At 45.6% G+C, this 23,187-nt stretch overlaps 1 protein-coding gene across 1 annotated transcript in view; it reads right to left on the bottom strand.

Annotated features, from left to right (window-relative positions):
* LOC119372514 (CAD protein) overlaps positions 1-23,187 on the bottom strand; it is a 158,414-nt gene that overhangs the window by 27,760 nt on the left and 107,467 nt on the right. The window contains exons 29-35 of the mRNA XM_037642991.2: positions 20,062-20,226; positions 16,396-16,527; positions 15,479-15,680; positions 13,409-13,524; positions 6,740-6,955; positions 6,284-6,367; positions 1,424-1,532 (exon numbers count right to left, since the gene is read on the bottom strand). Coding sequence (XP_037498919.1) covers positions 1,424-1,532; positions 6,284-6,367; positions 6,740-6,955; positions 13,409-13,524; positions 15,479-15,680; positions 16,396-16,527; positions 20,062-20,226 — 1,024 coding nt within the window. The remainder of the gene's footprint in view (positions 1-1,423; positions 1,533-6,283; positions 6,368-6,739; positions 6,956-13,408; positions 13,525-15,478; positions 15,681-16,395; positions 16,528-20,061; positions 20,227-23,187) is intronic.

The raw sequence follows: 23,187 nt of genomic DNA, 5'->3' as shown, positions 1-23,187 counted from the left end.
ACAGCGGAGATACGAGTCGCGTAATGGATCAGTCCTCGTCGCTGTCGGACAACTTGTCGCTGTCAACACTCTTCGATTTCGGGAAACCGGCCCTGCTTTGGTCCACTGAAACCTTTTCGTGAAGCTTTGCTGTAAAAAATCTTCTGCTTCTGTTTGCGCCAGTCTCGCACGCACGTTTCGGGAACTCTGAACTATATCCGAACGACCGCGATGCGGCCCGATTTCCGTCCGTCTCTCTGCACATGTAATAACTATTCTTTTAAATGCGGCATTGTGGTACACTCGTCGAGTATTTGGAGTCGGCACTTCCATGCCGTCGATGCGAACGCAGAACGGGATGACAATCTCCTCAGCACACGTACGAACTGAAAAAATGGCAGAAATAACCAAGGCGCGTAGGAGGCGGCCATTATGAAATGTCGATGGCAATAAGATAACCGAGTTTCTTTTTTGTTTTTTTTCGGTACTCGATTCTAACACGCATGCGATTTTTGGACTCGTTTTTCCGGAAAAAAGGTGCACGTTAGATTCGAGTAAATATGGTATTTCCAGGCATGGAAAAGCAAAAAATTTGAACTGACCGAACTTGTGCAGTAGGGCAGTTTGAATTAAACGGCTTTAATATACATTGAAAACATAGCGGACCAACCCAAAATTTAGGATTTGTTTGAATTAACTGAAAGTTTAAACTATCGAGAGTCTACTGTAAATCATGGGGCCTGAGAAAGATGGCAATTTGTCTGCTACATTTGCAAAAAAAGAAAAGAAAACGTCTACGGCCCAGCCACTCCATGAAGATGGTATAGTACATTGAAGCTGTACTGTCTATGCGCGACGATCTGCCTTGTGACATTCCTTGCAGTGGCCCTTGCTGCTCTCGGTAGTGGCAGCAAGCCTGTGTTGCTGTGTTGCTGTGTTGCCTCGGCTTCGCAAGTTTGCACTTCGAAGCCTTCGGCTCTCCACAAGCGAATTGCCTAAGCTTAGTGAGCTCACAGTTCAGAGTCGTTGGCTCTCCGCTGGCGCTTGGCCTCTGCTTCGCGAGCTCACAATGCTGTCTTCAGCACGGTAACATCCACATGCGTGAGTTTTTACGATTGGCTAGCGAGATAATGGCTGGTTAGGAAAGTCGGGTAGGTCTATATGATTGGGTAGCGAGATCACGTGATGTTGTGAATCCGTTGCTAGAGTTGAAATGCGCATGCTTAAACCTGATTGGTCAAAGCAGATGACATGACTTGATGGCCAATGGCGCATACCCATTAGGAGTTTTCTGCGGATGCCGACTACTACTACTATGGCACAGGCTAGACTAAGCCTCCCTGTAAAAAAAACCAAACATGACAGAGCAAATTGCAGAAATCACATTACTGCAGGAACGCACACCCTGAAAATGCCAACTTATAAATTCAAACAACACCTTCACCTGTGGTTAGAGACTTGACCGAGTTCCGCCAGTGTCGTGGCTTCCCAACTGCAGCGCCTGCAACACCGAATGTTTCGGAAACACCGGGGCTTCCTTTTTCAGTTGATGCCTGAAACAAATGGAAGTTGACCAGTCCCAGCTAATTTAAAACAAATATAAAGTGAAGCCCAAACCATGACATTCCTTCTCTCTTCTTTTTGGAACAATGTGGCTATGACTGATAGAAACTTAACCCCACTAAATGCCACAGCTACGTCCAACTGCATAAGAGATGCCTTCGCCAAACACACTCAGCTTCAAAAGTGGATGGTTATATTGCCTCCAGACTAAAGTGTTCCCTGTACTTAAGTGACACTTCTTGGTAATTAGCGGATACAAATTTCCACTCACAGCAACTACCATAAAATAAACGAACAAACATAAGATTCTCAAGCGAACAATCATTGCAGCAATTAGTGCCAACTGTTAGTGAACTGGTCTGGTGGAGTGAAAAGGCAAGACTATACAATGCCTTGAATGCCGTGAATGCCTTGAAGGAAAGACGATGACTTTTAAGGGCTCGTTTCTTAGTTAGACACAATATTAATGAGAACCAACAGACAATAACGCCAAAGAAAGTACAGGGGATGTTATTCGTTGTAATTAGGATAAAGTGTGAAGAAAATAAAGTGGACGAAAAGATAACTTGCCGCCAGCAGGGACCGAACCTGTGACCTTCGAATAACGCCTCCGATGCTCTACCACTGAGCTACGGCGGCGGTCATCCTCCCGTCCACTTTATGGAGTATATACAGTGGAACTTCGATTATACGTCCCCTGGTCCTGCGATGACCCGCGTTTTACGACGAATTGGCTTGGTCCCGGCAAAACCCCCATAGAAATAATGTATTAAAAACCTCAATTGTACGACGCAATTTTACGCCGGCCCTACCTCGTACGACGCTTCGCTGGACTGTCCGAGAAAAAAAAAAAAGACCTACGATGACGCGGGCTGGCACGCAAACACACTGCGACCGGGCGAAAAAAGTCGGGAAACCGAGGAACCGAGTTCGTATCCGCGCTGCCACCACAGGGCCTCTTCAATTTTTCGACACGCAATCGGCCATAGCTAGCCAGAGCTAATGTTGGCCGGATCCAGCCAGAGCGCATTCGTTTTGTCGCATTGCACTGCGCACTTCCGTTGTCGCCTTTTTTTTTCTCTCTCTCTTCTTTTGGGTGGTTTTGTAGTGACCGTTGTGAGCCGATAACATGGCAGATAATTTCGAGCTCGCTTTCTAGTTTGCGATAACTTTCACTAGATTTCGTGTCGTTATACCGGACGTGTTGAACGGCGATTGTTGAGCCAACGTTTGCGACAGCCGCGGGAACCGGAACTCACCGCTGTCTAGCTACAAGAGGGCTGGGGCGTTTTAGCCGCTCGCGATTGGTTGAAGCTTGCAAATCGAATAGGCCTACTGCCGTGCTGCCATTCAGCCATTCCTTCACGTGTTTGCCTCATCGGTTGGTTGTGCTGCGCCGCAGCTGCTGTGTCCACGTGCAACATTTTCTGTGTTCGGACATTGGTGTGCGAGGAAGCTTTCGAATTCTTGGTTGCGAGTGCTGCGTCTCGAAATGTCGTGGAACCGAAAACCGCTGACGCTTGGAGAAAAGCTTCACATAATCGAGGAGGCGGAGAAGCGGAACGGAGCAACAAAGGCCAGCATTGCCCGCGACCTGAACATTCCCGAGTCGTCGCTGAAAACGATCCTCGCGAAGAAGGACAGCATCCTACTAAATGCGGCAAAGTTCGGCCTGAACAGGAAGGCCGCGAAAGATGGCAAATATGCTGCCATGGAGAAGGCCCTCGTCGAGTGGTTGCATCAGGCCCGCAGTTCAGGAATTGCCGTGGATGGCGCAATTTTGAAGGAGAAGGCTGAGACAGTTGCATTGCGCTGCAGCATTGACGACTTTAAAGCCTCCAATGGCTGGTTGGATTGCTTTAAAAAACGCAGTGGAGTTGTGTACAGCTGCTGCTGTGGAGAGAGCGCGTCAGTCAGCTCCGACACTGTAGAAAAGTGGACTGCATTGCTGCCGGAATCGATACGGGAATACAAGCTGTCCGACGTGTTCAACGCGGACGAAACTGGATTATTTTATAATATGCAGCCAGAACAGACATTGGCATTCAAAGGAGAGAGCTGTCACGGGGGTAAGCGAAGAAAAGAGCATCTTACCGTATTGCTTTGCGCTAATGAAGACGGCTCTGAAAAGCTTCCTGCCCACGTGATCGGCAAGTCTGAGAAGCCGCGATGCTTCAAGAATTTGAAAAGGCTGCCGTGCCAGTACACGTTCAACTGGAAAGCCTGGATGACGGCTGCTATGTTTTCTACATATCTGCAGCAGCTGGACTCCAAAATGGGGGCTAAGAACAGAAAGATTCTTCTGCTTGACAATGCGCCATGCCATCCACCAGATATGTCGCATTTGAGAAATGTGAAAGTTGTATTTCTGCCCCCCAATTGCACTAGCCAGCTGCAGCCACTTGACGCTGGCGTCATCAAGTGCATGAAACAGAAATATCGGAAGCTTCTGGTGCAGCGTCGGCTGGCGGGCATGGAACGCAAGCAGTTGGATAAGAAGCTTTCTGTGCTTGATGCAATGCACTACATTGCTAGTGCATGGGACGCAGTCAGGCCAGAAACCATCGCCAACTCCTTCAGGCACTGCGGCTTTAATAGAAGTGGTGCTTGTTCTACCAGTGAAGCTGCAGTGCCTGTTGACGACGAACCAGAGTTCGGCAGCCTGGAGCTGCCTGGATCTTTCGCGGACTATGCTGGTGCCGACAACGACGTTGCAGTGTGCAGTGAAGTGTCGCTGGATGACATTATCGAAACTGTGCGTCCCGACACTGCGGGAACTTCCGACGAGGAAGAGATGGACGACGCTGCAGAGGCTAGCGTGTCCGTTCCGACTTACGCGGACGTGTTGTGCTACGTTGACCACATTCGGCGGTTTGCTTGCGCACGCGACGAGATCGGCGACTTGCTGCCAGATGTTGCAGCTATCGAAAGAAAGCTGATGCGTCGTGGCTGGGCAAACTCTCAGAAGAAAATCACAGATTTTTTTAAAAGGTGAGAAATAAAGGTTCGTTCACACCTCCGATAAAATGCGTGGTTGTCATTTTTTCAATTAATTTAATCTACGTTCCTCGGAGCAGCGTAGGTTTGCGCCGCGGACTTTCTCAGGCATTAGGTGCCCGCTGTTGTGAGGCAACAATGACCGTCACTGCCCATATTCTCGGTTTTTCGATTATACGACACCCGGATTATACGACGATTTTGCGCGGTCCCTTGAAAGTCGTATAATCGAAGTTCCACTGTATGTGCATTTAAACCTAGGAGTGTTAGTTAGCGCCAGTCGCAGCCATGGCAGCGAGTGTGGAACACTCTTTTTCTGCCTGTTGGCGTCACACGTAGCACGTGATCTTTTTACGACCTGGCAGCTAATAATTAGGGGTGTGCGAATATTCAAAATTTCGAACATTTTTCGAATAGTGTTTGCTATTCGATTCGAATCGCACTGGAATTTTACTATTCGAACTATTCGAACTTCCCAAAAACAAATACAGCCAACGTCTGATTGAAAGCGACCCCTTCAGATTTTCAATTTTTTTCACCTCGTCACACCTCGGTATTGCGGCAAAGCTACCTTTCGAGCTCAGTTACGGTCGAACTTTGTCAAGACACAGTCAACGTCCGATTGGAAGTGGTCCCTAGATTTTCAATATGCTTCACCTCATCACAGCCCGGTACTGCGGCAAAGCTGCCTTTCAAGCTCCGTTACGGTCGAACTTTGCCAAGACACAGTCAACGTCCCATTGGAAGTGGTCCCTAGATTTTCAATATGCTTAACCTCATCACACCCTTGTATTGTGGCAAACCTGCCTTTCAAGCCCCGCTACGGTCGCAAATGTATTAGCTCAAGAAAACGCTGGTTGCAACATGGAGATGAAAGATGTGGCAGAGGTGGGGGCTCAATTAATGCTGTTTTGGACCTAAAATTTGGGCAGGAAGTCCGAAGCTTTTTAGCATCCAAAATTTCAGATGTTCTTATATATCGACGTCTACGAGGCAGATTTGGAACTCCGGACTTGAAGGGAGCACACCCTTGTCTACCACATCAGTTGGGCTTCCACAGAAGTTGAAAGAGGAGGAGAGGCTGAGGAAATGGCATCTTTGCCCATCATGTGCAAAGTGTTATCAGCAACACTTTGGTTGCACCAAATCATGTACATAAATACAATTCGGCCTCCACATTGCCTCATTCTTGATAAGACAACTATGAAACACCACTCCGCCGGTGCTTCATCAATTTAACGAAAAGAAACACTTTCATGTTGCTATCTCATAAGAATATGCCTAGGAATCCTCTACAACTTTTTTTCTGCAATTTCACTTCGAAGTATTCGAGAAACATTCTAAAAATATTCGAGAAATATTCGAGAAATATTCGAAAAATATTCGATTCGATTCGCACTCACACTTCAATATTCGAATTCGCTTCGCACCCAAAATTTTGCTATTCGCACAGCTCTACTAATAATCCCTCGCATACTACCTGAAGGCATCAAGTCTGCCAGAATGAGACCCTCGCTATGAATGAAGGAAAGACGATGACTTTTAAGGGCTCGTTTCTTAGTTAGACACAATATTAATGAGAACCAACAGACAATAATGCCAAAGAAAGTACAGGGGATGTTATTCGTTGTAATTAGGATAAAGTGTGAAGAAAGTAAAGTGGACGAAAAGATAACTTGCCGCCGGCAGAGACTGAACCTGCGACCTTCGAATAATGCCTTGAAAAGACAAAGTATCAACTTACATGCGTAAGGCTCGATATACTTCCACTCCGTTCCAGTTCCGAAATGGCCAAGACATCTTGCCCAAAGCCAGGCTCCACAAGCACCTGTTGTGGGAGAGGCAGAAAGAGGCCAAGATGCTGAACCGATGCAGCTATGTTTGTGCTGCTTAGTTGTATCATTTAGTGCGTCAGACTCTTCAAGACCTCTGGAGAATGATATCTCGTAAGGAGAGAAAAAAACCAAAGAAAGCCTGCCTAAATGCTGGGCTACATGGCGAAAAATTTGTTTATAGAACGAAGACTGCTTGTAGAATGAAGTCGGTTATTTCTTCATGAATTCAAGATTTTGGACTCCGAATTCTTCTGACATTTAGATAATCCCCATTGAACCAGTCTTCGGACATCTTACATATCACGATGTTCTGTTCAACTTTTTTTTTTGCACAAAGAGCACAGCACGTGATAGCAAGGACGCACCTGACCATCGACAAAGACTACTTCACCACGGATGACCACCCGACGGACTTGGCCGCGAACCCTACGGCCGGCGAAGGGTGTCCAGCCGGCACGACTGTAAGTTGGAGCTTCGGGTATCGTCCATTCCTCGTCGAGGTCGACCTCTATGTACGTGTCCTGCTGGACTGGAATGTTGAAGATCCGTCTCGGGTTGTCGTACATCTTTTTGACCAGGGCCTGCGCATCAGTAAACATTCAAGCACTTGAACTACCTCGACAGAGTGCCTAGCAAATCGCTCTCAAAATCCTCAGTTTTACAGGTTTTCCTCTAGCTAAACAAAAAACTGGGGCAGCTATGCACTAGTGGTGCGAAGACTGAGGAAGACGCGGAGCTGGTGGCATTCCCCTCCTCCTCCTCCTCACCCTCACATCGCTTTCCCACCTCTTGCTATACTATACAACACTATGCTATGCTTTACCCTCTATACTCGGCGACAACTTATCTTGGCATTGGAGCGAAGGCTACGGAGGCGGGGCATCCGCACATTTGTGTTACTACACAAGTAGTTCGGCATCTTGCAGCCGATTTCAGTTCCAGTTTCGGTTTCGCTTGCTCGCATCGCTGGAGCGTTTAGCCCCACGTATACATGCAGAATGGGAACATCCGTGTGCGTAGATGCATCTACCTACTGTACTGTATATTGTCACAGGGTTGTTACGTTGACGAAGGCAGCAGTGGGCCTGTCGAAGATGAAATTCTTTATTTGGCCGAACTTGTGGGCGGGAAACGAGTCAGTCAGAGCGTCGTCCGTCAATAATTTTGACAGGGGTGAAACGTATCGGCTTTTATACATGTTCTTGCGAATGTTACAGCGTTATCGCTGGTGGCCACGTAATCTCTCGACTATTCGCGTACCGCGCGCAATCTTAACGGAAAGATCTAGAACAATCGTGACGCTTCTGGAACATCGCATCGCGTTCTGCGCGGAAGATTCCAAACAGTCTTTGCGGGTGAAGCCCGAAGACAACAAAATAAGACACATGGGAATATGATGAACACCGCCAAGCGCACACCGCAGCCTGAATACGGTGTTTGCTCGATTGTAACGCGATCACGATTGTAACGCGAGGGGCGACTTTAGTAGCAAAAATTTGGAGAAAAAGCTCGCATTGTATTCGAATAAATACGGAATGCAAGTACCATGATGCCGCTGAATTGGGTTTCGATTTAAGGAGAGCTCTCGCTTAATTAAAAAGAGACTGACGCAGAATATTTTATCAAGCTTCGCTGGTCACACACCTTCACAGAGCGTAGTTTCTCGGCCGTAGGTATTTCATTGCGCATGAAGTAGCTGTGCACTTTGCGCCGCAATGCTGCCAACGCAAACGTGTAATAGCGCAGCAGCCGCGTCTTGCCGGGTGATGCGCTTCTAAGTTTGGCCCGAGAATTCAATTTCTTTCGCTTCGGGGAGGCAAGTGGGGCCCGCAGAGCTTCAGCCTTGATACACTTAACTGTTCGCTCACTCACTCCGGTGAGCTCGGCGACAGTCCGGCACACTGCATTTGCAGACAAGTCACGCTGACGGCGCCTCACTCCAGCGATGACATTGCAGATAACTTGCGTGGTCTGGTTTGATGACCACTTTCTGTCACATTTAGAGTACAGCTTCTTCGGAGAACGAAACGGCGAGTTTGCGGCCGCACACGGTTCAGGCCAGCGGTTCAGGCGGCATCGCGGACGCTATGTTGACTGAGACTCTGAGAGAGCAGGCGTGAGGAAAATGTGGTGCAGGCGCGAGGAAAACGTGGTGCTGTCCAAGAAATAAAAAGACAGAAACAAAATTGATGTTTACGATAACTTTTTTTTACGAACGCTTCCCATACTCGTTCTCTTTTTATTATGAAGAAATTTTTATTTATTCGAGCTAGGTAACTTTTCGAATTAGAAAATAAATATAGGTACTATTTCCTGGCGCGCGCGCATGCAGGCACTTTGGCTCTGTAGCTTCCACAGTGGTGCCAAGAAAAGTTGTCGCCGAGTATAGCTTTCCTGCCTTCCCTCCTTTCCCACCTCCTCGGCTATACTACAGTCGAACCCATTTACAACAAACTCGAAAGTGCCGCGAAAAATGGCCGTAATATCAGTAGTTTGTTGCAAATGGACTCGCCCTCAAAAACGTGCATTTAGCGACCAAGCCGCTTTTTTTTTTTCTGCGCATTTTTATTGAGAAGTGCTAACAACCTCTCCGGTGTCACGTTAAGCTTTTTCGCTTTGTGAAGCGACGCCCGCTGCGTTTCACCTGCTGCGTGCACGAGTGTTTGCAGCTAAATGACACCGTTTTACTGAAGCGTGGTACTGCCATGTGGAGCCGATCATCCCTGGCTAGTTGCGTGCAGCGCGTCGCCTACACAGCTCACGCCATCACTGCCGGGCCGCTTGCTGTATTAAGCACGCACATTTGTGCGTTCTTCGTGTCCGCATCCCTTCAGACCGTGCGCGGGTGCGGCAGGTAAGCTGTTCGTTCAACATGGCAAATACAAGCATTTTGCAAGGAATGCGCACTCTACGTTTCCATGACGCTCTGACAGTCCTGTGCAACGAGGCGCGGCGCGCTTCGGTCGTCGCCATAGTTGTCGCCTAATAAAACACGAAGTAAATGCGGTATATGCTCGCTGCTAGTGAATCGACGTTTCTCGGTGCCGTGCCGCTCAACATCAGCGAGCTACTTTCGTTTTCACGAAGCGACGCGCACTTTATCTCGCACGGCGTGGCGGTGGCGAACTTGCGAACGGCAGCATCGTGCTTGTACTGCTCGTACCGCCGTCAATCCGAACAGTTTACGCCACGCGTGCAGCCACGCAGATAGCTGCAGATGACTGCAATAAGGTTGTCGGCGATAAGTCATAATGGCACGTTCATCGCCAATCGCCTTCACTCTCTTCTGATGCTTATCCGTGAAGGCATCGCCACAATCGCGTGGAAGTCGTAATCATAGATCGACTGGTCTCTGCCGTTACCGAAAAGATGAGACATTTTGCTGCACATTGTGCCGTCAACACAGTTGACTTTTATGCGCCGAAAAGTTATCGCTGTCATCGCTTATTGCATTTTATGACTTCTTGCGTTCCAAGGCATAGGTTCATCGTAGGCGGTCATAGCTGCAGAGAATGGCGCCAGAAAAGGTTACCGTGCGAAAAGCTGACCACAAGGCTTCATGCTGCCTCTTATTTTTCTTTGTTTATTCCTCACTGCCATTCTGCCACTGAAGAAATGACTTGAAAGTGAGCGACCTCGCTCGCAGCGTCCGAAATCAGCGTGCGGTGCTCGCCGATCTAGGGTATCTTCGTCGCAAGTAAAATGGAGCTGAGCACGCGCGAGCGCGCGCCTCTCTCATGCTTTAAAACATGCTTTAGAAGGCCTGTTTTAATTTTTTTCGCTTCGTATACGCCATATTTTTACCGCGACCGTGTATGAAGTGTTCGTAGTAAAAGTGGGAGGCTTTGAAAAATGTTAGCTATATATGGACGCAATTTCAATGAATAGCATAGGAAAATCGTAAGAGCACCGAAATATGGTCGTTATGACCGATAGATCGTTATATCTGGGATTGTCAAAAGTGGGTTCGACTATACTATACAAGGCTATGCTATACTTTAACCTGCCCCTCCTCCTTTCCCTCCACCTCACCTCATTCATCCTCGCTTCCTTTCCTACCCCCTTGCTATACTATACAAGACTACAACGGCGCATGTGTTTGGGAAGCGAAGATGAAGAGGACGAAGAGAGTACATGCCAGCATGATGATAGTTCTCAGATCATGCCACGCGGCGCATGACGAAAAAGCTTGAAGGGACACCAAAGAGCAAAACGTTTTTTCTCGTATAAATAAACTACCCTTCCACAATACCAAAAACACCACGCTTGCTCCGAGAAGACGCTTATTAAGCGAGAAATCGCGCAAAAAAAAAAACGCCAGGCCTGCGCTGAAACCGCAGCACAGTCACAGCGAAAGCTGGAAGAGCAACGCTTCTAGAGCCCGTTGTAAGATCTCTTGGGGTTACAATACAAGTACACTAGAAAGGTACCCACTACGCCATAAATCACAATTTTTGTGAAGTTGGCAAGCACCTACTAAGCCATTATTCGTCATTCTGCGGAGAAGCGAGGCACCAACTACACCTCTGTAAGGCATTATGTGCACTTTGTAGACGCGACGACTGATGACGATGAAGAATTACGGCTCAGCCCTTTCTAATGGGTTGGAAGTTTTAAACGGCCCACCAGTTATGTAATTTAAGTTATGTAAGTTAAGTGGGAGAGAGACGGGGGGGGGCGAAGAACTTTACTGAGACCCCGAGGAAATGGATCATGCGCTTATGGGCTTCCTTGGCAACCAATACAAGCGCACTTGCGAGGAACCCACTACGCTATAAATCATTGTAATTTTTTAGAAGTAGGGCAGCAGGTACTGTGCCACTTTTCGTCATTCTACGGAGAGCCGTGGTACCTGCTAAACGCATGTAAGGCGTTATGCGCACTTTGTTGATGCTGTGCCTCATGACAACGAAGAATTATGGCAGAGTCCTTTGTAATAGGTTGGAAGCATTCAACAACCTACTCGTTGCGCAATTCGCATTGCGTGACGCCTGGTTACAGAATTCGCGTTGTGCGACGCTTGGTGCTTATTTTACTCTTCTACCACGCTATATTGCATGTGCTAATGTGGTTCCTTCCCGACACGAAGCCTGTATAGGACCTTTTTGCAAAGCAGTTTCAAGCACCGGCATGGCTCAGAGGTTGAATACTGGGCTCCCACTCAGAGGGCCCAGGTTCGAACCTCGTTCCTTCCTGGGCTTTTTTTCTTATTTCGTTTTTTTTTCTTATTTCGAGCGATACTGGTTACGGACACCGGCGGCGGCGGCGGCGGCGGACAACTACGGCGCCAAAAACGGCCGGTGAAATGATCTCATAACAGCTTTCGCTGTAAAAAAAAAAAAAAATGTGGGTGGCGACGCCACCTTGAAGTTTCCACTCCATTCGCTGTGACGTCACATATCTTGATCGCACCTACTAGGGCCTACGTAGTTCCTAAACGGGAAAAATGAAGTACACTGTCCTCTGAAGGGGCCATGTAGTTAACATACAAAGTTCAAGGAAATTTTGTTGAACCAATGGCTCCAAGCACGTGGAGATTTTGGCGCAAAATTAAAAATGAAACTTTGAACTTCATTTTCTCCTTTATTAATACACCTGTGATGGTGAAATTAACGACATTATAGTTCTCAATGTACAATTTATCAATCTAAATCGATTCATTGTTTCTCTTTAGTGTCCCTTTAACAGATTCACTGTACAATCTCAGTCTGAAAAATGAGACGACTATTGGAGGCACTCTTGTCGATGAGAAGTAATTCAACAAGGAATGTCATTGAACCGAACGTGTCAAGGGGGCTTGTCTTAGTAAAGACTGCAGCGACACTGCTTGCTCAACACCTTTTCATTGCTTTTGAACGTCCATCTTGCCCCACACATCTGTCTTGTATAGATTTTCTTGTTGAGAAACAATAAAACGTAACTTTCATAGCAATAGCTGAAAGAAGTGCTACACAACCTCAGGCTCTGTCCTTTTACACTCACATTTCCCTGTTCAGGTCAACCAAATTGAGCAATGAATATCTTTATTTACACTTCCAAGAAAAAAATTGGCCGCGTAACTGCGTGCTTCGCTGCAAATGTCGCCGAAAGACGATAGTCTTCTGCCGGCCTACATGAGTCCTCTTCCTGTACGTTGAATTGCTGCACCTGGCTCATAGCGTCGCATTTGCAGTGCAGCCCAAAAAACACTTAGCATTTTTCGCGCAGTCTAAGAAACACTAGGGTCTTTAGAATTATGTATCTATGCATTTTCTAGTAAAGGAACACACCACCTAATACTTACGTATTGATTTGCGCCTCAGATATGCGTAACATTTGCTTTTTGATCGACAATGTTCACAAGTATGAACGGCACCACCAGTTCAAGATGGCTGGGCGTTCAGCAAGTGGTTAAACTTTGGCCGGGTGGCTGAATCGGGTGACAGACAAACAGAAAGAAAGAAAGACAGACAGACAGACAAAATTTCTGCGTTTAAGTCTCCCAAGAAAGACTATCGTCTTTAAAAGCTTGAAGTGTGGTTTTCATTCGGATGTGTATAGAAACCGTATTTTCTCTCGTGCAACCCACAAAACATACAGAAAAACTCTGACCATGTGAATTATACACAAATTTCGATGCATAAGTTGGTTTCACAGGACTGCTTCATGGTACTGCAATGAAGACTGCTTCGCAACAATATGCGGGGAGCTTTTATTTTCTAATTTTTATTTGGACGCAGTTTGAAGTTGAGGGAGCAGGATGTATGCAGGGGTGCATTATACACAAGAAAATACATTATACAAAATGTATCATTTCACTGAAATGAGGCAAAAGGAAACAGGCAAAGTGCGCTACTCAATGACGCCTGCATCCCTGATAAAAAGACATCAGCAAAAAAAAAAACAACTGAGCCTGACAGGGTTTTCGAGTTGCGAGCCCAGAGGCCGTGTGCTTAGGACCACAAACGCAGAGACGAAAGCTCTGCCTTTGCAGAATACTAAAGCAATTCTTTAGTTGAGAGAATGTTTCGAAGGTAGGGCAATGTGCAGCTCACCGCCATGGTTATCTTCCCCTCGGCCACGGCTGTGAGCATGAGTGGCAGGGAGGTCTCCAGACCTGGGAAGCCAGGTGGTGCGTTGGGCTGGATCTTTTCATCGTAGGTGTGAGGTGCTGCCAAGGATAAGAACATGGCCTGTGTAAATTTACAGCTTAGTATGTAACATTACAAAGTGCACCCAGTGAGAAGTTCTTTTAAGTGGTCTTTGAGTGCGCTCTGCATTCTTGCAAAGTAAAGAACGAGGCAGATTACAGGCACTCCAATCAGAATTGACAAAAGTTCCGATGACACATTCCAACAGCCGTAGATTTCGACTTCCTGGCCATCAAGGTGTCTAATTACCTGAAGTCTAACAGACTGAAGTTGCAACATTGCGGTACATCGACCTAAACTCATTAATCCAAACGGGGCCCCCTGTGAAGAGAAATCTTAATTTGGATGCCATGCATGGCCATTTAGCAACAACCAGTCGCCATTTCAGCCTAGTGGACGAAAAATGCACCAGCACAGTGCTCCATAGGAAGGTGAACGGTACAAAACAAACTTGCGTGGCTATATTTATACAGGTATATTAATTTAAAGCACCATGTCTACAGAATTCAATGTGTCACAGACTGCCATAAAATGAGAAACCGATTTACCCGGCAAACCAGGGTTTGTCTAGTGCAAAAGCACGCAAGCATGAAGGCACTGTTACGTGCAAGAAGCCCCGTTTTGGATTTTGTCACTTGAGGCAGTGAAAGGAGGATGCAAGAATAACTTTTCACCTTCTTAGCTCGCGTACAAGCAGTTCCAACTGCAGTTCAAATGCTCTTCTTTAGGAAAATAAAACCCAAGCTATAAAGATAAAAAAAAAAGAAGGAATTTTATTTTGTTTGAATGAAAAAAAGAAGGCTGCCTTGTTTTAATTAAAATGCTTAACAGTGAACGTTCATAATAATGTCATTGACTACTTGCACTTAATAACAGCTCTGATAACTCAGCTCATTGGCTTCAAAACTCACTCGAATGGACCTTTGGTTTGTGATGTCTGTAGCCATGAAGCGTGCTTGTAAATATGATTCCCAATTATTGGCCCAGTCATAGTTTGCACACTGTGCATTTTGTTGTAGCATAATACTCCATGAAATAAAACCTGACAATGCAAATTTGGGCTTACTTTGTTGTACCATATAACAGATAATGTCAACATCTGAGAGTATTCAACTTGCTGCAACCGGTACTCTGAAACCTTGATATAACGAACATAGATATAACAAAATGTCGGTTATAACAAAATAAACGAAAAATAGTCTTGCTATACATACAGTGTTACGAATATACGTTTATAACGAATTTTTGGATATAACGAAGTTATTTTCGTGTAAGATGTAACTTCATTATAATGAGGTTTGAGTGTATTGCCTCGGATACAGCATTTTTGGTTTAGCTACAGCAGAAGAATACTCACTGACGAAGAATAGCCAACCAAATCTTAGAATTGCCTTGTTACGTACAATAATATTTCATGCAGAGGATCGACCGTCCATGTTTCATAAACATGCATTAACCCCCACTTATTTGGCCAGTGTCCAGTTTTTTTTTTTTTACAACAGAGCTGTTAAGCTTTTTTTTTATGCCAGTTCGAGTCACCAGAAAGCTATCATCAACAGAAACGGGCATGAGCCGCTAAAAGCGGGCAATCCAAGTCGCATTCCCAGTGAGGCTAGTGAAGCCAAGCTCAGGGAGACACTAATTACCAGTGACCGAGTCGAGACAATTAAGCCTAATTAAGTCTAATTTGTGTTATTTAAACAGCCTAATTATGACTAAGTTGCATGTTAACGAACCAAACACACCCGAGAAACGAGTTTCATGTGGTCTAATTATGCTAATTAAGCCTAATTGAGATTGAGCCAAGCCGGCACTAGCTGGGAAACCACCAGCTCTGCTGTAACTCAGCCTTGTGCCTCTAGTGCAAGATGCCCACATTTTTCTTTTATGTGTCCATTACAGCAGTCAAGTTTCATCTGTTCAGAAAATGTGTGCCACTAAAAGTATCGTGCCCATTCTCGAGAGATAGCCCACCGTGGTCAGTGGCGATGCAGTCGATGATGTCAATGTTGTCCCAGAGTGCCTTCTGGTCCTTGGCTGTCATCAGGGGTGGCTTGACCTTGGCCACGTTTGGGCCGAGCCGGTCGATGTCGTCAACGGTGAGGAACAAGTGGTGCGGTGTCACCTCGCAGGTCACTGCGTGGCCCTGTGCCTTGGCTGCCTTGATTATGGATATCTGCATCGCAATGTACGACTTAGTACAATCAACTCCCCATAATTCGTACATGCTGAGAGCACAGCACGAGCAAAGGTACGGGCAGTCTGCTGATCCTCGTCAAGATAGGGTGCACATGAACGCACCCACGTCAATCAAAGTACATAGTCCATGCAGGAGCAACGTAACATTTTGCTCAATTGAAAATCAGTTCTGCGGAATCCCGCAAGGTGGCGGATTCCGCAGTTCAACGCCCTCCCCTTTCGTAACATTTTGCTGCATAGGCAGTACAAAAAACACTTATAGAAGGCACGAAAGAACACAACATGAACAGGTGGGTGCAAAGTAACAACTGTCTAATCATTCATGAGGTGCCACGTCAAGTTACACTCAAAATAGAAGGAAAAAGCAGGAACATGGGAAGGGGTGAAAGTATGAACAGGAAAAACGAAACATGAAAACAGAATGATAGAATTGCTTATCGAGACTGGTGCGCATAACAATGTTCTCCATTTGCAAGTCTATGTCGTTCACTGTTTTCCAGTAAGACAGTTGGCGGCACTTGACATGTTAGCATGTTTTCTTTGGGAGCACCTTTGATAAGATGAACTTCTCATAAGATGTACAAGCTTTCACTGTCCTTTTCAGTTTGTCTTAAAAAGAGACTACTGTACATATTAGCATCAGTGTTAGAGAGCCAAAGAAGACCTTAAGAACGGCTGCTCTCATGGCTCACCTCTTCCTCCCTGGCGACGTGGCAGATGTGCACGGGCCGCTGCTGAAGACTAGCCAACAGTATGACAGCTGCCGTCCTGGGGCCCTCTGCGTGACAGCACAATGGCATGTGCCTCGGCCATTTCTCGAAGTGCTGCGAATGCAGGGGGCAGCATGCCATGAGGTTCATACTTCGGCACACGTCAACACTCCTGAAGATCACTGTTTCTTTTTGAACCAGTCTGCCCAAGTGCGCTGCTGTCTTTACTATGTTGTTAATTGAAATTATAAGTAGAGCTGTGCGAATAGCAAAGCTTTGGGTGCGAAGCGAATTCAAATATTGAAGTGTGAGTGCGAATTGAATCGAATATTTCTCGAATATTTCTAGAATATTTTTCTAATACAGTCGAACCCGGGTATATCGAACTCGCCAAAAAACGTTTATTAGTTCGATATATGGCATAATTCGATATAGGCCCGCTATAGGATTTAATGACACAAAGGCACATAACAATAAGAAAAGTACTTTATTAATATGGTGGCTTACTTGCGTGCCCTACTTTGGAACAAAATAGTCCTGGATTTTCTTCTGTGTCAACGACTTCGCTGCCTGCGACAGCACGCACGCCTCCACGTTGTCCAACGAGTCAAAGCAGCTGAGGCCGCAACCTTCCACATTCACGCAGTAGCGCCGGACCAACGCAAGTGCACTAATCACTTCGGAGGATGTAGGCAATGGGCCATCGTCAATTTCCTTATTGCTGTCGCTTTGGCTCGTGGTCGGCACGACGTCTGCAACGTAGTCCTCATCTTGTAGCTCACCCATGATGGCGACATCATCGTCCGCACTGACGAACTCGTCGAATGTCGATCCGTCGATAGCTCCCGAGAACTCTGCCAGCTCGCTCCAAACTTCGGCGGAAACAGCTGCGGTGTCTTCAGTGCTGTCATCGGAATTTGGGGTGTCATCACCAGGCATGCGGAAGCCGGCATGCCTAAAGCAGTTCTGGATCGTCTCCTTCGTGACATCTGCCCACGATTTATGATTTATGATTTCAAGTTTCGCGGCGAACGGCAAATTCTGCCTCTTTGCACAAGCCATGACGACAGCACGCCAATAAAGTTCACAGAGCACCAACAGGCAACACCACCAGCACGGACCACGCTGAATGAGGACTCGAGGAAAACAGGCAGCAGCAGGCACACAAGCATAAAGAAAGAAAAAATGGCGCTCACTTCTACCGCCTCCGCGCCTCGGAGAAAGCACGACGGCCTCTGATTGGCTGTAAGCGCTGCGAGCGGGCCAGGATCATTTCTTGCAGGGGGGTGTTCGCCCATGCACAACCGGGTCTGAACCACTTTTTCTAGGGTGGCGCCGGCAGTTTTCCCCGCCACCGCGAGCGAAAGCCAACTTGCTGGAGCACTTTTGAGGCACATGGAGTTTGATATATCGGTTGTCGTTGCTATTTTCGTTCGATGTAACAGTAACTTTTGCTATATACTCTCAATGTAAATTTACCGTGTTTAGAAATTGTTCGATATACGGGATAATTTGATATAAACGGGTTCGATATAGTCGGGCTCGACTGTACTTCGAAGCGAAATTGCAGAAAAAAAAGTTAGAGAGGATTCCTAAGCATATTCTTATGGGATAGCAAAATGAAAGTGTTTCTATTAGCTAGGTTGATGAAGCACTGGAGGGGTGGTGTTTCATAGTTGTCTTATCAAGAATGAGGCAATGTAGAGGCCGAATTCTATTTATGTACATGATTTGGTGCAACCAAAGTGTTGCTGATAACACTTTGCACATGATGGGCAAAGATGCCATTTCCTCAGCCTCTCCTCCTCTTTCAACTTCTGTGGAAGCCCAACTGATGTGGTAGACAAGGGTGTGCTCCCTTCAAGTCTGGAGTTTCAAATCTGCCTCGTAATCGTCGATATACAAGAACATCTGAAATTTTCGATGCTAAAAAGCTTCGGCTTCCGATTTTTCAGACTTCCTGCCCAAATTTCAGGTCCAAAACAGCATTAATTGAGCCCGCACCTCTACCACATCTTTCATCTCCATGTTGGAACCAGCGTTTTCTTGAGTTACACTCAAACCTCGATATAACGAACACGGATATAACGAATTATCGGTTATAACGAAGTAAATGAAAAATAGTCTTGTCATAGCTACAGTATTAGAAATAAACGTTTATAACGAATTTTCGGATATAACGAAGTTATTTTTGTGGCAGATGTGACTTCGTTATAATGAGGTTTGAGTGTAGTACATTTGCGACCGTAACGGAGCTTGAAAGGCAGCTTTGCCGCAATACCGTGGTGTGATGAGGTGAAGCATATTGAAAATCTAGGGACCACTTCCAATCGGACATTGATTGTGTCTTGGCAAAGTTCGACCGTAACGGAGCTTCAAAGGCAGCTTTGTCGCAATACCGGGGTGTAATGAGGTGAAGCATACTGAAAATCTAGGGACCACTTTCAATCGGACGTTGACTGTGTCTTGGTCTTGGCAAAGTTCGACCGTAACGGAGCTTCAAAGGCAGCTTTGCCGCAATACGATAGTGTAATGAGCTGAAGCATATTGAAAATTTGAAGGGGTCACTTTCAATCGGACGTTGACTGTATTTGTTTTTGGGAAGTTCAAATAGTACGAATAGTAAAATTCCAGTGCGAATCAAGTCGAATAGCAAACACTATTAAAAAAATATTCGAAATTTCGAATATTCGCACACCCCTAATTATAAGTGAAGAGCTCTGGCGTACTCATAAGTGTTTCAATGTTTACCGAAGCTATGAACGTCAGTGGCAAAGCTGTTTGACACATATTGTGACATTGTGTGACGCAACACTGTGTGCATGAGAGTGCTCAGTTTTGTTGGCGGCTCATTATTTTTGTAGTTGCATGTGTGTGAAGTTATGCATGAAAGTAACATTGAATAGGTGACACGTGACCATAGTTAAAGTGCAACTTCAAACTAGTGAACTAGGATGACTGATGTTCATTACTGTACATATGACACCACAGCTCAAACTTCTGTGATATCAAGAGAGGTCCTGCATCAGGCTCAAAGTTAGACTTTTAACTAAGTATGTGTTTTCCACAAGTCGCTTTAAAAGAGGCCATAAATCATTTACATTATGCCTGAGAACTTGAACCTGCATACAGAGATTACGGAGTTGGCAGCTACCACACGAAGCAACAGAAGAGAGGTACTTTGGCAGATCTTGCTTTTTTAGGAACACCCGCCGCGGTGGTGTAGTGGTTATGGTGCTTGACAGCTGACCCGAAGGTTGCGAGATCGAATCCTTGCCACGGTAGGCGCATTTCGATGGAGGTGAAATGCTAGAGGCCTGTATGCTTAGATTTAGGTGCAAGCTACAGAACCCCAGGTGGTCGAAATTTTTAAGACCCTCCACTACGTCTCTCATCATATTGTGGTTTTGGGATGTAAAACCGTAACAATAATAATCACAACAAGAATAATTATTATTGTTTAGGAGCACCAGCTCTGACTGCAGTGATCTACCAGGAGTACAGTAGTCACTATCAGTAGTGGAGCCAGAGAATGCATGATGGTCTCACCGTAACTTATCAAATCTAGCGTACGAACGTTTGGGCAGTTGACCAGCAGTGGCAAGTTACAGGGTGAAATAAAGAACACAGATGTGTATCAATGCTCACCTTGAGCCAATCCGAGACTGTGTCCATGCAGAGAGGTCCATAAGTGTCGTTCAGATACATCTTGAGCCCGACAACAAATGGTGCCAGTGACACCACAGTCTCGGCATTTGTCTGATTGGCGCCCGCAAAGAGGGCGTAGTCACACCGAGCGCCAGCTCTGGCTGCCTGCACGTTGGCAACAGGGAGGCACAAACAGACTGCACACTTAGAGATGCTTATCTGGATGATTTGTAATCTATAAACTATTGGAAACCCGCTTCCTGAAGCTGTCACATCAGCAAAAAATGTGAAATAGCCCGAAGTTGCCATCAGTAACAGGTAAGGTGAGAAACACACGTTTATGTCTGTGGCACTTGTTGAAACTTTAAATTTGAATGGCGTAAGCAATTTGTAGAACAGCAAGGGTCTCCATTAGAGAGCTTAAGAGAGTGTAAAACGCTTACATTATCGTGTAACACAACTAGGCTTGTGCAAATAGTAAATTTCAGGTTTGAAGCGAATAGTGATTTGGCCTAATAATTTCGAATGGAATTCGAATAGTATGTATCACATATTATAAGAAAAATGAGCCTATTTGTCGTGACCCAACTAACCTCCACAATAATTTTTAAAATTGAAACAAGGCATGTGCAAATGTCATTCTTTTTGGTTCAAAGGAAATGGAAGCAACTTCGAATAGTTGCAGGATTTGACTTCCGGTAGAATGCGAGTGATAGCCTGCATAATATGTTAAGTTTTAAAATTTACTATATTTAGAGCATATAAGCCGGTATAACAAACTTTTAAAGTTAAAAAACGATGATGCGATGGGAGGTTAATTTGTTGATTTAACCTTGAAGTGGTGCTTTGCAGCAGTGCGGATAGGTGTATTCACAGTATAGCACCCCTCCGCCGCAGTGAAACGACCGTTACAGGGACTACATGCAGTTTGTACATGTCTATTCGTTCATTTCTAATACTTCAGAATTTTGCATAATTTAAATTTGTTTCGAAGCAAATTCGAAAACTGTAATATTCGTTTGAGTATTCGAACTGCTCAAATATTTGCACAAGCTTAACCACACCGCTATTGCTAAGGTAAGCGGCATTGCACAGCACAAAGTAGTCTTTTAGGAGTGACACGCTAATGCTAACAAAAAAATATGTACAGCAACATGTATGCAGATGTAAAAACACTAATTACTGAGAAGCCGAACCTGTAGGATCATGCCTTGTTTTGCCTCAGAAAATATGATAGGTCTCGGTTCGACTTGTGGCCACATCCTTTGAAACAGGCGACAATGAAAAATACTGTCGCCAACCATTTATTCAGACACTGAAAATTAGGACATGCTCGTTTATTCAGACACCTTTTCAGCACCGCCACTCATCCCATTGAAGTAATGTAAACTCACGACCGAAAATTCAGGCACCCTACAGTGCGCCGTTCAATTTTTCGGACTCCGGTCGGCTGATTGAGTGCAACGTGGAACGCCATGACAAGCTGTCAGCGATGTTTATAATATTTTTGCTAGGGTTCCAGTACTGAAATGTTGCACTGGCTATAGCTGGAGATCGTGTCAAGTGTCAAAATCCCCACAGAAATTACAACTGCCGATCTCGAAGGCTATGTTTGTTGGCTACACGTAACGGTTGCCTTTTGGCTTTAGCCAGTCAAGTATCCATTGAACGGCTACCACGGCCAGAGAGCAGGGCAAGCCAAGTCAATATCGCAATCAGCTCGGTGCGGCATTTGAGGTGAATGACAGCACATATGAGTACGACGTGAATCCTAACTCAGACGAAGAGAGAATGACAACACGAGCGCTGCAACATCAACTTGCACAACGTCGTTCCCTTTTGGCGTTTGAGAGTTTGCGTTGTCAGATGTTTCTGTGGCTAGGTCTGATCTGCGTCCCACCCTTCGTGTCTTGCTCCCTTGTTTGTTGCTTCGCCAAGCAAATGGCTTCAATGCCACCCATGTGCGCTATCTGAACTAAAGAAACACGGCAACTACAAGGCCCTGACGATGGCAAAAAGAGCATCAGTTATTCACCAGGTGGAAGTCGGCTGACCTCAATTGGAAGTTGCTCGGGAGTTTTCGCCTAGTTGGGTGATGAGATCATGTCAGCTACTCGAACCAGTGCACATGGACAGTGACTGCCATGATGACGCACCTCCCACACCACAGCCATCAAATGCAGATTTAGCGTAAGCCATTACAGTGCTATTGCCGGCCTGCAGGAGTGGCCAAACATTGGCTGAAATACAGGTCGACTTGGTCGTGCGTAAGCATGCACGTGTACAGATGCGCATTGACAAGTTTCTCTTGGCCAATGAGCCAAAAAGGGTGCTTTTTTCGGGTGAGTCCTTTTTTTGGGACTCCCGTTTATTCGGACTTTTAGGCAGTTCCCGCCGAATCCGAATAAACGGTCGGCTACTGTATAGGCAATGATGCCATTTCAATGCAGTTACGGCAGACATGAGACAATTTTTTTTTTCAGGACATGGATCCTGAAATGTTTTTTTAATTCTTTATCGATTGAGATGAAACTAGCCGAGTTAAATGTATATTTGTGTGCAGATTTCAAATATGCAATTATTTTTCTAGTATAATATGTAGTTTTCAAAACATGAAACATTTTATATGCTTTTAGGGAGCCAAAGTTTGCCTAAACTGAGAGAGTTACAAAGTAATAATAATAATATCTGGGGTTTAACGTCCCAAAACCACGATATGATTATGAGAGACGCCGTAGTGGAGGGCTCCGGAAATTTCGACCACCTGGGGTTCTTTAACGTGCACCTAAATCTAAGTACACGGAGAGTTACAAAGTAAACAAGCATATCAGAATGACCTGGAATGAGTGCTGAATGCAAGAAAACAAGAATGGATGTTCTAAACCCGTTTGAACAAAAGTTATGGCATGTTGAACATTTGCAAGTGAGTCAACGTCAAGTTGGGATTTCAGTCACAAATATTCAACATATCACAACTTTTGTTCAAATGGGCTTAGAACATCCATTCTTGCTTTTTTTGCATTGAGTACTCATTCCAGGTCATTCTGATGTGCTTAATTACTTTGTAACTCTCTCAGTTTAGCGAACTATGGCTCCCAAAATGTCGCCTGGAATTTAAAAACATGT

The sequence above is a fragment of the Rhipicephalus sanguineus genome, chromosome 10 (assembly GCF_013339695.2).
Source record: "Rhipicephalus sanguineus isolate Rsan-2018 chromosome 10, BIME_Rsan_1.4, whole genome shotgun sequence".
NCBI lineage: Eukaryota > Metazoa > Arthropoda > Arachnida > Ixodida > Ixodidae > Rhipicephalus > Rhipicephalus sanguineus.
This window is presented reverse-complemented; position numbering and strand designations above follow the sequence as displayed.